Source organism: Theropithecus gelada, chromosome 16 (assembly GCF_003255815.1).
Source record: "Theropithecus gelada isolate Dixy chromosome 16, Tgel_1.0, whole genome shotgun sequence".
In the NCBI taxonomy this organism is placed as follows: Eukaryota; Metazoa; Chordata; class Mammalia; order Primates; family Cercopithecidae; genus Theropithecus; species Theropithecus gelada.
The window spans coordinates 14,620,969-14,636,502 of record NC_037684.1 but is presented as its reverse complement, the minus strand read 5'-3'; the positions used below and the strand labels follow the sequence as shown (position 1 = coordinate 14,636,502).

Below are 15,534 nucleotides of genomic sequence, written 5' to 3'. Positions count from 1 at the left end.
TGATGCCAAATAATTAATTTAGAAATAAAATTCCCAAGGAAACCTTAAAGGACAGTAAAAGACTTAAAATGAAAGGAAGCAAGGTACTTCAGAGCAAAGAAAATAAAGCTGAAAGAAAAAGCATACAGAGCACGCCTGTAATCCCAGCACTTTGGGAGGCTGAGGCGGGCAGATCATGAGGTCAGGAGTTCGAGACCAGCCTGGCCAACATAGTGAAATCTTGTCTCTACTAAAAATACAAATTTAGCCAGGTGTGGTGGTGTGAACCTGTAGCCCCAGCTACTCGGGAGGCTGAGGCAGGAGAATTGCTTGAACCAGGAGGTAGAGGCTGCAGGGTGCCGAGATCACGCCACTGCACTGTACAGCCTGGGTGACAGAGCGTGACTCTGTCTCAAAAAATAAAAATAAAAATAAAAATAAAGTAAAAATCCTACGGAAAAGGATTCCTCCATTCTTAATAACCTTGAACATTATTATTACCTTGGTCTCTAGGCAAAAACGAAATTTGAGTCAGGTTTCTTCCCCTGAAACAATGACATGACCATGCCACTCTTCTGTTAAAGTCATAGCTCCTCTCCAGAACCGGTCTCATGAACTCCTCTCCAGAACTGGTCTCATGAACTCCTCTCTAGAACTGGCCCTATGACTCAGCAAGGTTATGTCTTTACATGTTTCCTCTCTCCGCCTAAGATATTCTTCAAAACCTTTCTTCGGCCGGGCGCGGTGGCTCAAGCCTGTAATCCCAGCACTTTGGGAGGCCGAGACGGGCGGATCACGAGGTCAGGAGATCAAGACCATCCTGGCTAACACGGTGAAACCCCGTCTCTACTAAAAATACAAAAAACTAGCCGGGCGAGGTGGCGGGCGCTTGTAGTCCCAGCTACTCGGGAGGCTGAGGCAGGAGAATGGCGTAAACCCAGGAGGCGGAGCTTGCAGTGAGCTGAGATCTGGCCACTGCACTCCAGCCTGGGCGACAGAGCGAGACTCCGCCTCAAAAAAAAAAAAAAAAAAACCTTTCTTCATCTGGGTTACTCCCACTCATTGTTTAGATTTCAGTTCATAAGCTGCTTTCTCCAAAAAGCATTCCCTGACACTCTGCAGACTATTTTAGATACAACTGCCATGCTCTACCACTATACTTCCCCCTTCAGAAACTTTATTATGACGACTTATTTGTTGATCTTCTTTGTCCTGCTAGATTATAAACCTTAACAAAGACTGGGACCATGATAGGGAGTAACCAGATCATATGTTTAAATGTCCCCCTCCCTCCCAGTCAAAACAGGCTTATTGCTGCACTATATAACACTGTTGACATATATGTGCTTGGCCCTCCCTCCATGTCCTGTCTCTGGATCATGGAAATGTCACTGGATCATGTCCATAAAATTTCCTGCCTTTCCCAGGCTACATTGAGCTTTACATTCTCTGAATATTTGTGGCATATTTATCTTGTATTTCACAATCTAATTTATTTATTTATTTTTTGAGACAGAGTCTCACTCCCTCACCCAGGCTCAAGTGCAGTGGTGCCATCTCAACTCACTGCAACCTCTGCCTCCCAGGTTCAAGCAATTCTCGTGCCTCAGCCTCCCGAGTAGCTGGGATTACAGGCATGCATCACCGCACCCAGATGGTTTCTGCATTTTTATTAGAGACAGGGTTTTCCTACGTTGGCTAGGCTGGTCTCCAGCTCTGACCTCAAGTGATCCGCCCACCTGAGCCTCCCAAAGTGCTGGGATTACAGGCATACATGCATGAGATTACTCAGTCTCCACAATCTAATTTAATTACAAAATAAATATGACAATGTTAATACTCTGAGAAAAACAATGTTTCTTTCAAACCAAAACCAACCAACCAGTGATACAATATTAATGCATAATGTTAAATATGTTTAGAGCATTCCCCTTCATTCAATTTAAAAATTATAAACATGGCCGGGCGCGGTGGCTCAAGCCTGTAATCCCAGCACTTTGGGAGGCCGAGACGGGCGGATCACGAGGTCAGGAGATCGAGACCATCCTGGCTAACACGGCGAAACCCCGTCTCTACTAAAAAAATACAAAAAACTAGCCGGGCGCGGTGGCAGGCGCCTGTAGTCCCAGCTACTCCGGAGGCTGAGGCAGGAGAATGGCGTAAACCCGGGAGGCGGAGCTTGCAGTGAGCTGAGATCAGGCCACTGCACTCCAGCCTGGGCGACAGAGCCAGACTCCGTCTCAAAAAAAAAAAAATTATAAACATAAAATAAAATAAAATTTAAAAATTATTTTCTCTCCATCATTAAACTGGAAGAATCACAATCTTTAGATCTGTGTCTGATTCCCAGCTCTGGCACTTAAGGACCACATGACATTGGACAAGTGACTGAGCTCGTCTCCTCATATGCAACAAGAGAATCAACATACCTACCCTGCAAAACTGCTGTAACGGTTAGAGAAGCTGTTAGTAATAAATACTAAGTATATAAGATAATCTTAAAAAAAATGGCTGCTAACATTTATAGTTCAATTACTACTGGATGTGAGGAATAAGGATGATTAAGGTGAACTAGGTTTTTGGATAAAAAACTGGGTTCCTGACTGGAAAAGAAACAGATTTGGCATGGAAAAAAAAAAAACACCTCTTATAGAGATAATATATTTGAAATGCATACTACAAGTCCAAACGAGGGTAGTTAGATACTAGAGGCAGGGAAAAGGCCAGGACTGAAAAGATAAAGTTGTGAAGTGTAAGTCTAGAGGTAGTGTTAAAAGTCTTGGACCAGTCGAATGTGGTGGCTCACACCTTTAATCCTAGCACTTTGGCAGGCCAAGGTGGGAGGATTGCTTAAGGCCAGGAGGTCCAGACCAGTCTAGGTCACACAGCAAGATACCATCTCTACAATAAACTTAAAAATTAGCCAGGTATGGTGGGCATGCCTGTAGTCCCAGCTATTCCTCAGGAGGCTGGGGTGGGAGGATCAATTGAATCCAGAGGTCGGGGCTGCAGTGAGCCATGATCATGCCACTGTCTCTAGCCTGGATAACAGAGCAAGACTCAGTCTCTTAAAAAAAAACAAAAAAAAAAACCCATAGACCATGAAGTTACTAGGAAGATGGTATAGCTATTATGGCAAAAATACCAAAGAAGATAATGTTTCAAGAAAAACAGATAAAGTAATTTGTGCTGAATGCTCTGAGAAGGAAAGATAAGGCCAACGAAATGTTCATTGGATTTAGCAAAATTGAGTCTATACCTTGCAGGAGCTATGTGAGTAGCTATGTGAGGGAACTAAAATCAGGTTAGAATGGGCTGAAGGGTAAGTAGACAGCGAGGTTACAGAGATATGGAGTGGAAAACACTCATTTAAATAGTTTTAGCTATAAGAGAAAACAGGCAGTAAATAGGAAATTTGTTAACAAAGAATCTTTATTCCCAAATAGCTCAAAATTGCAAGGAAACTAGGAGGCAGATCACAGAGGATCTCAGATGCCTTGTGAAAGCATACAAAATTTCCTACATCCCCTGATGTATTGTTTGAGGCAAACTATATATACATACAAAAACATGCTAAATACTGTCTGGGTTTTTTATTTTTGAGACAAGTCACACTCTGTCGCTCAGGCAGGAGTGCAGTGGCCCAAACACAACTCACTGCAGCCTCAACTTCTTGGTCTCAAGAGGTCCTCCCACCTGACCCTCAGAAGTAGCTGGGGCTACAGATGTGCCCACTACATCCAGCTAATGTTTTAATTTTTGCAGAGATGGGATCCTGCCATGTTGCTCAGGCTGGTCTTGAAGTCCTGGGCTCAAACAATCCTCTGCCTTTGGCCTCCCAAAGTGCTGGGACTACAGGGATGAGCCACGGCGCCCAACCTAAAATAGTTTCTTACAAACATCTATACCACTAAACTACAACCAAAGTCCACTTCTTACGGTGTGTCTACCAGAGAAAGGGAAAAGCAGTCCCTTTGTTCATTTCCAAAAACTTGTAAGAATGAGTAATTATCATAAAGATTGTATATATTAATTATCTAGTATACAGAACTAAATAAGCCAGATGGTAAATAAAATTACTGTTAGTGTAACAGCAGACCAAAAAGAGAGAGTTTTAAAAAAAACATCAGCCAGGCGTGGTGGCTCACGCCTGTAATCCCAACACTTTGGGAGGCTGAGGTGGGTGGATCACCTGGGGTCTGGAGTTCGAGACCAGCCTGGGCAACATGGTGAAACCCCATCTCTACTAAAAATATAAAAATTAGTCGGGCATGGTGGTGGGTGCCTGCAATCCCAGCTACTCAGGAGGCTGAGGCAGGACAATCGCTTGAACCCGGGAGGCGGAGGTTACAGTGAGCCAAGACTGTGCCACTCCACTACAGCCTGGGTGACAGTGAGACTCTGTCTCAAAAAAAAAAAAAAATCAACTTTGTTACAGAAAACAAGCTCTTTGAGAAACGTTAATTACAGCAATCATTAAAAATCTTAGATCATGGGTTCATGATTGATTAACTACTACTTCCAACACCTAATCCTGCATTTGAAATTAATTTAAAATATAAATATTTATTAAATTCCTTCCACTTCTTCTCTGAGTAGAATATACTCAGAGATATCACTATTGACATGCACCGTGTATCCTCATTCATAATGCTATGTGAAAAATTTTAATGTATATGTATTGCTCTGGGAGTTTAAGACATTTACTAGAGAAATTGTGCTAGGGAAATCCTCAACAAAATCCTAATAAAACTAATTCAACAGAATATTTAAAAGATTATACACTGTGGCCAAGTGGGATTTATTCCTAGAATACAAAGATGGCTCAACTGTAAAAATCATTCAATGTGATAAACCACTTCATGGAAAACCCCCACTATGATCATCTCAATTATGCAGAAAAGGCATCTGACAAAATCCAATATCCTTTCATGACAAAAATACTCAATAGACAGAAATAGAAGGGAACTTCCTCAACTTGATAAAGGCCATATATAAAAACTCATAAAAATCATAGTCAACGATTCAAAGGCTTTAACTCTTCCCCTTAATATCAGGAAAAATTCCCCTTAAGATCAAGAAAAAGACAAGGATGGCAGCTTTTACAATCTCTATTCAACATAATACAGGTACTAAAAATTCCAGCCATAGTACTTAGGCAAAATAAAGAAATAAAAAGTATCTTAATTAAAAAAGAAGTGAAATTATCTTTTTGCAGATGACATGATCTTATCTGTAAAAATCCCTAAAGAGTCCACAAAATATTGTTAAAGCTAATAAATGCAGCAGTTACAGGATACAAAATAAACACACAAAAAACAATGGCATTTCTATAAGCTTGCAATGAACAATCAAAAAGGGAAATTAAGAAAATAACACATTTGCAACAGCATCAAAAGGAATAAAATGCTTAGGAAAAAAACGAACCAAGAATTTGAAAGACATACACGGAGGCTGACTGTGGTGGCTCACACCTATAATCCCAGCACTGGGAGGCCAAGACAAGAGGATTGCTTGAACCCAGGTAGTTGAGGCTGCAGTGAGCCATGATCACATCACTCCAGCCTGGGTGACAGCGAGATCCTGTCTCAAAAAAATAAAAAAGAAAAAGAAAGAAAGACTTATACATGCAAAACTACAATACACTGCTGAAAGAAGTTAGGGAAGTCCTAAATAAATGGAAAGACACCCACGTTCAAGGATCATAAGATTTAATATTTTTAGGACAGCAATATTACTCAAAGGCATGTACAGAATCAATGTAATCCCTACTAAAACTCCAATGGTGCTTTTTTATATTGGTAGAAAACTGCATTTAAAATTCACATGGAATCTCAAGGGATGCCAAAGAGCTAAAACTACCTTAAAAAAGAAAAAGTTGGAGGACTCACACTAATTTCAAAACTTACTACAAAGCTACAGTAATCAAAGCAGTGTGGTACTACCGTAAGAACAGAAATAGAGACTAACAGAACAGAATACAGAGGTAGAAATAAACACAAATATTTTATGATTCCATTTATATGAGGTACTTAGAATAGTCAGTGTAAAGATAGAAGGTAGAACAGTGGTTAAAGGGGCTAGAGGGAAGAGAATAATGAGAATTTATTGTTTATCAAGTACAGAGTTTCAGTTTGGGATGATGAAAAGGTACTAAAGATGGATAGCGGTGATGGCTGCACAACAATGTGAATGTACTTAATGCCACTAAACTGTACTCTTAAAAATACAGTTAAAATCGTAAATTTGACTGAGCCAAGTGGCTCACATCTGTAATCCTAGCACTTGGGAGGCCAAGGCAGGCAGATCACTTGAGTCCAGGAGTTTGAGGCCAACTTGGTCAACAAAGTAAAACCCTGTCTCTACAAAAAATAAAAAAATTAACCAGGCACAATGGCACACGTTTGTGGTCCCAGCTACTCAAGAGTGTGAAGCAGGCCAACTGCTCAAGCCCAAGAGATTGAGGCTGCAGTGAGCAATGACTGTGTCACTGCGCTCCAACGTGGGTAACAGAGTGAGACACTGTCTCATTTAAAAAAAAAAAAAGGCTAATCTTACATTAGGTATATTTTACCACAATTTAAAAAAATAATAAAGTTAAACAGAACACCATATGATCTAGCAATTTCACTCCTAGATATATATTCAAAAGAAATGAAAGCAGGAACTCAAACAGATAATTGTTAACAACAGAACTATTAACAATACCCAAAAGGTGAAAACAACCCAAGTGTATATCAAGAGATAAAAATGGATAAATAGGCTGGGCACAGTGGCTCAATGCCTGTAATCTCAGCACTTTGGGAGGTCAAGGAGGGTGGATCACAGGTCAAGAGATCAACACCATCCTGGCCAACATGGTGAAACCCCAACTCTACTAAAAACACAAAAATTAGCTGGGTGTGGTGGCACGCGCCTGTAGTCCCAGCTACTCAGGAGGCTGAGGCCGGAGACTCGCTTGAACCTGGGAGGCGGAGGGTGCAGTGAGCTCAGATCGCGCCACTGCACTCCAGTTCCAGCCTGGCCACAGAGCAAGACTCTGTCTGAAAAAAAAAAAAAAAAAAAGGATAAACGAAAGGTGGTATATAGTCATGTGTCACATAAAGATGTATGGGTAAATGATGGACCGCATATACTACAGTAGTCTCATAAGATTAGAATGGAGCTGCCCTACATAGGTGTACTATTTTTTTATCTTTTATACTGTATTTTTAAAATACTTTTCCTATGTTTACTTATGTTTATTTTCTTTTTTCTTTTTTTTTAATGGGTACGGACTTTCTGTTTGGGGTGATGAAAGGTTTTGGAAACAGTGATACGGTTATACAACATCATGGATGTAATTAAAGACACTGAACTGTACCCTTAAATATGGGTAAAATGGAAATTTTGTTATATTTATTTAGCACAAAACGGGGGGCACTGAACAGACCCCTTACCAAAGACAACATATGGATGGTAAATAACTCCTGGAAAAGATGCTAACATCATCACTCAACAGAGAAACGCTAACTAAAACAAGGAGATACCTCTAAGAATGGCTACATACCCCGAGAATGGCTAAAATTCACAAAACCAAACATACCAACTGCTAGCATTAATGTGGAGGAATTGGAACTCTCATTCACTGCTGGTGAGAATGTAAAATTATAAAACTATTTCCTTTTTTTTCTCTGAGACAGAGTTTTGCTCTTGTTGCCCAGGCTGGAGTACAATGGCACAATCTCGGCTCACTGCAACCTCCACCTTCCAGATTCAAGAGATTCTCCTGCCTCAGCCTCCCGAGTAGCTGGGATTACAGGCACGCACCACCACGCCTGACTAATTTTCTATTTTTATTAGAGACGCGGTTTTCCATGTTGGTCAAGCTGGTCTCAAACTCTCGAATTCAGGCAATCCGCCCGCTTTGGTCTCCCAATCCTTTTTTTAATTTAACCTTCATCCCTCTTCTCCTCTCCCTCTTTTGAAGTCCCTGGTGTCTAGCATTTCCCCCTTTATGTCCACGTATGCTCATTGTTTACCTCTCAGATACAAGTATTTTAGAAGATAGCTGGGCAATTTTCAAAATGTTAAACACACATCTACCATATAATCTCTATCCATTCCATTCCTAATTATTTACCCAAGAGAAAAGAAAGCTTCTTGTACACGAATGTCGCAGCAATTTTCATTGTAATAGCAAAAACTGTAAACATGCCATATGTTCATCAATAGGTGAATGCATAAACAAATTGTGGTAAATACATACAATGGAATACTACTTAGCAATAAAAAGGAATACTACTGATACACACAGTATTTTTGCTGAGTGAAAAAAGCCAGATCCCTAAGAGTACATATTGTATGATTTTCATTTGTGTAAAATTCCAGAGCATGCAAACTTATCTTTTTCCTCTTTTTCCATCCCCCCTATCTCTGAAGCAAACCTATCTATTGTGACAGAAAACAGATCAGTGGTTGCCTGGGGACAAGGTAAGTAGAGGGAGGAATTACCAAGAGGCACAAGGAAAGTTTTGGGGATGACAGATACATTCACTAACTTGGCTGCAGTGACAGTCTCACAAGAGGATATATATGTCAATACTGTACACTTGGCCAGGCGCAGTGACTCACATCTATAATCCTAGCACTTTGGGAGGGTGAGGTGGGTAGATTACCTGAGGTTAGGAGTTTGAGACCAACCTGACCAACATGGTAAAACCCTGTTTCTGCTAAAAATACAAAATTAGCCAGGCATGGTGATGCATGCCTATAATCCCAGCTGCTTGGAAGGCTGAGGCAGGAGAATCACTTGAACCCAGGAGATGGAGGTTGCAGTGAGGGGAGATCGCATCATTGCATTCCAGGCTGGGCAACAAGAGCGAAACAACATCCTCAAAAAAAAATTAAAGAAAGAACAAAACAAATAAAAAACTGTACACTTTAAACATGTGTAGTTTATTGTATGTCAATTATACCTAATAAAAAATGACTGGCTTGAAAACAAGTAGGCAAGCAATTAATATTTGCTGAATGAATGAACAAATGATCAGTGCATTCAGGAACCAAGACAGTCCTAGAAAGAAAGGTCAGAATCAGATCTGGACGGTCTGAACACAAGACTAACATTCTTGGACTTTATCCTTTATGTAATAAATTTCTGAGGCTTCTGGGAAAAAAAAGACACCAATGAAAAATATTAATATAGCAGCAGGACAGAAAATGTACCGGAGATAAGAAAAGACTCAAACCTGAGAGATCAGATAGAAAGTAATTAAATAATCTAAGCATGAGGTAACCAATGTTCATACTTCTCTATTAGCACGCTAATGATAAAAATAGAAAGGTAAGACAAATATAAGTGAAACCGGGAGATAATAACTAATTGCACTTAAAAATCATTGGTATAGGCCAGGCGTGGTGGCTCATGCCAGTAATTCCAGCACTTTGGGAGGCCAAGGAGGGCAGATCAGTTGAGGTCAGGAGTTCAAGACCAGCCTGGGCAACACAGTGAAACCCCATCTCTACCAAAAAAATATATATATATATACACACACACACACACACACACACACAAATAGCTGGGCATGGTGGAGTGCGCCTATACTCCCAGCAACTCGAGAGTCTGAGGCAGGAGAATCGCTTGAACCTGGGAGGCGGAGGTTGCAGTGACCCGAGATCACGCCACTGCATTTTAGCCTGGGCAACAGAGCGAGACTCCATCTCAAAAAAATAAAAATAGAAAATAAAAAAATCACTGGTATAAAGTTTCCAGTTTGACTGGCAGAACAGAACAAAAAGTATGAACTTAGAGTTGGTTTGAGAAAATAACACGAATAATTTGATCTTCAACAAAGTTCAAGATGCTAGAAGGACAACAAGACAAGACATCCACAAGTTAGTGCTGAAGGAATAGATTTAGGAGCCATGCAGAGAGATGATAGCTAAAGCTGCTAAAGTAAATCAAATTTCCCAAAGTAGATGAATACTCCCAGAAACCTCAGAATAGAGAACGAAGCAACAAGATCTTAAGAAATTAAGAAATAAATGCATTTAAGGGGCAGGAGAAAGAAGATGTAACAATGAAAAAATACAGAATCAATGAGGCATAAGGTAACAACCAAACACCATAAGCATATGGGACCTTCATCAAAAAAATCAGCCCAGATCCAGATTCTACCACTTAATTAACTATAGTGACAAAGAAAAAGCTATAGAGTTCTTGAACTTAATGGGTTCAAATCCAGTACCATCAATTGTGAGCTGTGTGACTAGAAAAAAATGATTTAAGTGTTACCAATACTACTCTTGACAAAGGCATATTTATCCTCCTTAGGCAAGAATAAGGAAACAGAAATTTTCTTTTCTTTTTTTTTTTTTTTGAGATGAAGTCTCGCTCTGTCGCCAGGTTGGAGTACAGTGGCTCACTGCAACCTCTGCCTCCCAGGTTCAAGTGATTCCCCTGTCTCAGCCTCTTGAGTAGCTGGGACTACAGGCACATGCCACCATGCCCGGCTAATTTTTGTATTTTTAGTAGAGACAGGGTTTCACCATATTGGTCAGGCTGGTCTCGAACTCCTGACCTCAGGTGATCCACCCACCTCACCCTCCCAAAATTCTGGGATTACAGGCATGAGCTACCGCGCCCAGCCGAAACAGGAAGTTTGAGGTGAAGAGCATGTGACCTCTTTGATTTTCTCAGGAAAATAAATAATTGAAGAGGAATGTGAACAAGGCAGTTTTCAACTATGCTCTGTAGATGTGCTATTGGACACTGGCACACACAACCAAACTTCCTCATAATGTTTTTTTGGTTTTTTGAGACACAGTCTCGCTCTGTCGCCCAGGCTGGAGTGCACTGACGTGATCTCGGCTCACTGCAACCTCTGCCTCCTGGGTTCAAGCAATTCTCCTGCCTCAGCCTCCTCAGTAGCTGGGATTACAGGCACACACCAGCACACTCAGCTAATTTTTGTATTTTTAGTAGAGATGGGGTTTTACCATGTTGGTCAGGCTGGTCTCGAACTCCTGACCCCGTGATCCGCCCGCCTCGCCCTCCTAAAGTGCTGAGTTACAGGCCTGGGCCACCGCTCCCAGCCAACATTCAAATTTTGTTTTTTGTTTTGTTTTGTTTTTTGAGATGGAGTCTCACTTTGTCACCAGGCTAGAGTGCAGTGGCGCTATCTCGGCTCACTGCAACCTCTGCCCTCCCAGGTTCAAGTGATTCTCCTGCCTCAGCCCCCTGGGTAGCTGAGACACAGGCGCATGCCACCACGCCCAGCTAATTTTTGTATTTTTAGTAGAGACAGGGTTTCACCATGTTGGCCAGGATGGTCTCGATCTCTTGACCTTGTCATCCACCCATCTCAGCCTCCCAAAGTGCCAACACTCAAGTTTTAAAGCCCCTAGATTATATTTATCTCTACAGTGTCTTGCAACTATTTAAGATTAAACACTTTTTCTCCATCTTACTCACCAAACGCATATAAACTAGTCCTCTTCTGAGCCCCACAGCACTTCTTTTTTTTTTTTTTTTTTTTTGAGACGGAGTCTCGCGCTGTGTCACCCAGGCTGGAGTGCAGTGGCGCGATCTCGGCTCACTGCAAGCTCCGCCTCCCAGGTTCCCGCCATTCTCCTGCCTCAGCCTCCGAGTAGCTGGGACTACAGGCGCCCGCCACCACGCCCGGCTAGTTTTTTGTATTTTTAGTAGAGACGGGGTTTCACCATGTTAGCCAGGATGGTCTCGATCTCCTGACCTCGTGATCCACCCGCCTCGGCCTCCCAAAGTGCTGGGATTACAGGCTTGAGCCACCGCGCCCGGCCGTCCACAGCACTTCTTTAGTGTCTCTTTATGATACCACACATTCTTCAATATAAACATTCTAAACTCCATTCCCTCAATTAGATTTAGGCTCCTTCAAGGCAGGCAATTTGTCATTTACCTTAGTATTCCTCAACCCCAAGCACAATGCAAGCAAGCACTTTAGGGCAAAAAAATGTAAAATAGAAAGATAAGGGAAATGGTTAATCCTTACAATATATACTATATATACTAGCTACATGTAAAAAGAAATACAACTTACCCTAATACAGCTGAAACAACACAGCTTGGAGCAATGAGGACACAGGCGTGCATCCCGCAATTTCTCCATACAAATGAAACATCGGAAAACCTCAGCAATGCTCTGAAAACAATAAAAGATGTAAGATCCACCAGTTTAGGCTACTGAATCAAGAGTAAAAGGCAAGCTCAAAACAACTCAACATTTACATTTATTTTGGGCTGATATCTCTATTTTAACTATATTCCATATCAGGATTTGGTTGGTCAAGGTCCAGAGTACCTTAAAATATCTGGAAAATGTACTTCCATTTTCCTAAGCTTCATGATGATTCTATTCTAAGGAAAATATAGGAAATGCAAACACAGACTTATGCAGAAAAATTTTCACTGAAGCAGTAATTATAATGGCAAGAATCTAGGTACAGCCCGAATGTCCGAATATTAAGTAAATTACGGCAGTTACACAAAGATTAGTCACTAGAAATAGTTCTTCATCTAATGATAACAGAAAAATGCATATAATGTACAACAGCAAGGAAAAAAGGCCCAGGCACAATGGTTCATGACTGTAATCCCAGCACTTTGGAAGGCCGAGGCAGGTGGATCACTTGAGGTCGGGAGTTCGAGACCAGCCTGGCCAAAATGGTGAAATCCCGTCTCTACTGAAAATACAAAAATTAGCCAGGCGTGGTGGTGTGCGCCTGTAATCCCAGCTACTCAGGAGGCTGAGGCAGGAGAATCGCTTGAACCTGTGAGGTGGAGGTTGCATTGAGCCGAGAGGGTGCCACTGCACTCCAGACTGGGTGACAGAGTGAGACTCTGTCTCAAAAAAAAAAAAAAGGAAAAAAGGCAGACTATATGACTGAATACACAACATGAACTTTTTAACTTTTTCTGCAATTTCCCCAAAAGGTATAAACTGATTTTATAATTTAGAGGAAAAAGAAGTTTAAAAAGACACTTATCCTAAAGGCAGTGTGCTGTGACCCAGAAAAAAATGAATTAAGAATCCAGAAATCTGAATTGCTGCCCTGATGTTAAAACCTACTAGCTACTTATTTGAACCTGAGATTCTGCCCCAATTGAAAATGCTGACGGTAGTTCAAAGCAATCTTGGGAACAACAACAACAAAAATATGTAAATACAAGAAACAGTATTATCTTTGCAAGTCTCAGTTTAATCAATTTAGGAAGTAACTGAAAAGTTTTTAACAAGAAAAAAGATACAATTAAACGTACTGTTATTGTATTGTATACTTTGTCTTTATAGTACTGACATTAACTTTCACTCCATTCTAGAATTAAACCCTCCTAAAACCAAGATAAGTTTACAAAACCTTTATAATACTTTACATGAGGAATTAAGGAGAAAATTACTCATGAATCTCATCATGACTCTGTAGGGCCAGAAAGAACCTGGGAGATGCAGATTCTGTAACCTGCAACGGGGTGGACAACAAGACTACAGAATGACTAGTTTCAAGTGGAATATCCATAACACAGTTACCTCTTACTAAAAAGCAAGGATTTCCTATTTCAGTATCTGAAAGGTTCAAAATTTGATAATGATTATACAATTAAGTTCAATAAACAATCTTTTAAAAAATATTCCTAGCCTTTACTTACATATCCTACATATCCCAACTATTTTAACTCACAGCTTACAAGAATCAGTTATAAAAAGAACAGTTTGTTCTGGAAACTACACATGAGATAATATATGCTGATTCAATCTAGGAAGGAAGGGCAGAAGCTTGCAAAATGTGCCACTGAGAGGGAAAGATGATTATCCATTTGGAAGGAGATTTAGATCAGCTCAACAACTCGTAAGGACTGGTGGCGAGTAGCAGGGTACGTCCATTTGATGAATCTGCAGTTTTGCTCGGAGCAGGATGCAGTTTGTAAATACCCGGTGGGGATGAGTACCTGTGCCAAGACATCCTTGAAAACTCCAGGATACGCACCACCTGACTGCGGAACAGTGAGCACAAGACACCCGGAGCGCTACAGAATGAGAACGGCGTCCTTGGTACAGGGCCAGCCCTCTCCACAGCGGCAGGGGTGTGGGGGTGCCCTACCGGAGGGAGGACATGGGCACGGCTCCCCGAACAAAAACCGCACATCGGGTGGGGGCGGGGACTAACCACCACCCTCACAACCCCCTCACCTCCACGCTCTGTTCATCCATTGCCTCCGGCTCTCGGCGAGGCCGTTGGCGACCCGCGGGCTCCGTAGTCTGACCTCAGGCGCCGGCCCGAGGTCGCCAGATCAAATCACCTAGAGAAGCCCGGCGCCCACGTCAGGGGGCTCCGACAACAGCCCCACCTGCGTGCCCCATCGCTTCAGGTCCAGCGCCGACTACCCCCATTTCGCCATTTTTACCGGCGCGCCCGCCCCGGGGCGCAGAGGTAGGGCGAGCAGTGGCCGCGGCTCCTTTCTCCGGGCTCACCCGCCGGCCAGCAGCCGCGAGGGAAATCTCGGCCCACGTGACGCGGGCACGCGCGTATGGAACCGCCGCTGGAGTTTGGCGGAGAAGGCGCCGCAGAGAATTCGCAAACACCAACTGTAACCAGGACAGCTGGGGGCGCGGCGGCGAGAGAAGCCGCGAAGCGCATGCGCGCAGGACGCTGCGGGAGGAGAGAGGGGAGGAGCGCGGAAGGTTCGCCTAGTTCCCGCGTTGCGGGGCGCACACGAGACTTGGCGACTCGCTGCCTCAGGGTTGCGTGCCTCCGGCCCCAGCCTGCGTAGGCGGTCTGAGCGTGGGGCTCCGCTACGCCCCGCCCACCTCGGCGGAGGGCGGGGACCCACGGCTCTCAAACTTGCGCGCCAAAGACGGAGCCACCTGGCGCACTAGTGGAAAGCGGTCTTCGGAGCCACACCCCTAGGTATTCGGACTCTGAGATTTTTAGGGTGGGGCCCAGGCCATCCACGTTTTCACCCAACATTGTGTGTGATTCGGTAGCAGGTGGCCTGTGGCCCGCACTTTGAGAAACCCTGGTGCACAGGGTTAGTGGTTAGTGGTTCTCTCTGGAAGAAAGAGTCTAAGGTTTGTAGGACTTGGGTTCCACCTACCAAAGCAAATTGAGTTAGAAGGCTCCAGACTGTGAAGCCTGAAGAGGTGTCATTTCTCATTCTGGTGGTGAGTGGACGGGACCACACACTGTGAAGACTTCATTCCCACATCCCACACTTCATTCTTGCCGCATAAGTAAGTTGTCGCAGTGGGACTATTGAAAGGGTATCAGCGATATTCATCTTTCCTATAAATGGGATCTGCTTTCTACAATTTCCTGCCAGAAGAGATATGTAAAGATTGCAAGAATTGAAGGTGTGTGAGACAAAGAGGGCACATCAAATTCATAATTTGAGTTTAATTTTTCCTGTATTTATTGCAAACAACTAATTATACTTAATCGACCTGGAGTGCACATGTAGAGAATCACTAATAATCTAGAAACAAGTTCTTGAATATCAGGCATTTAGGCTTATAGGTGGTGGGTAACAACAATTTA

The 15,534-nt window shown here is 42.6% G+C and overlaps 1 protein-coding gene across 10 annotated transcripts in view; it reads right to left on the bottom strand.

Moving 5' to 3' along the window:
* TRIM37 (tripartite motif containing 37) overlaps window positions 1-15,309 on the bottom strand; it is a 127,737-nt gene extending 112,428 nt beyond the window's left edge. For 6 of the 10 annotated variants that reach the window (XM_025363347.1, XM_025363351.1, XM_025363353.1 and 3 more), the window contains exons 1-2: window positions 14,190-14,709; window positions 12,042-12,143 (exon numbers count right to left, since the gene is read on the bottom strand). In XM_025363347.1, the coding sequence (XP_025219132.1) occupies window positions 12,042-12,143; window positions 14,190-14,210 (123 nt within the window). In that variant the 5' untranslated portion in view covers window positions 14,211-14,709. Of the gene's footprint in view, window positions 1-12,041; window positions 12,144-14,189 lie in introns of all 10 variants that reach the window. The other 4 variants (XM_025363350.1, XM_025363349.1, XM_025363352.1 and 1 more) reach the window with 2 other exon arrangements.
* Between the last annotated feature and the right edge of the window lie 225 nt (window positions 15,310-15,534).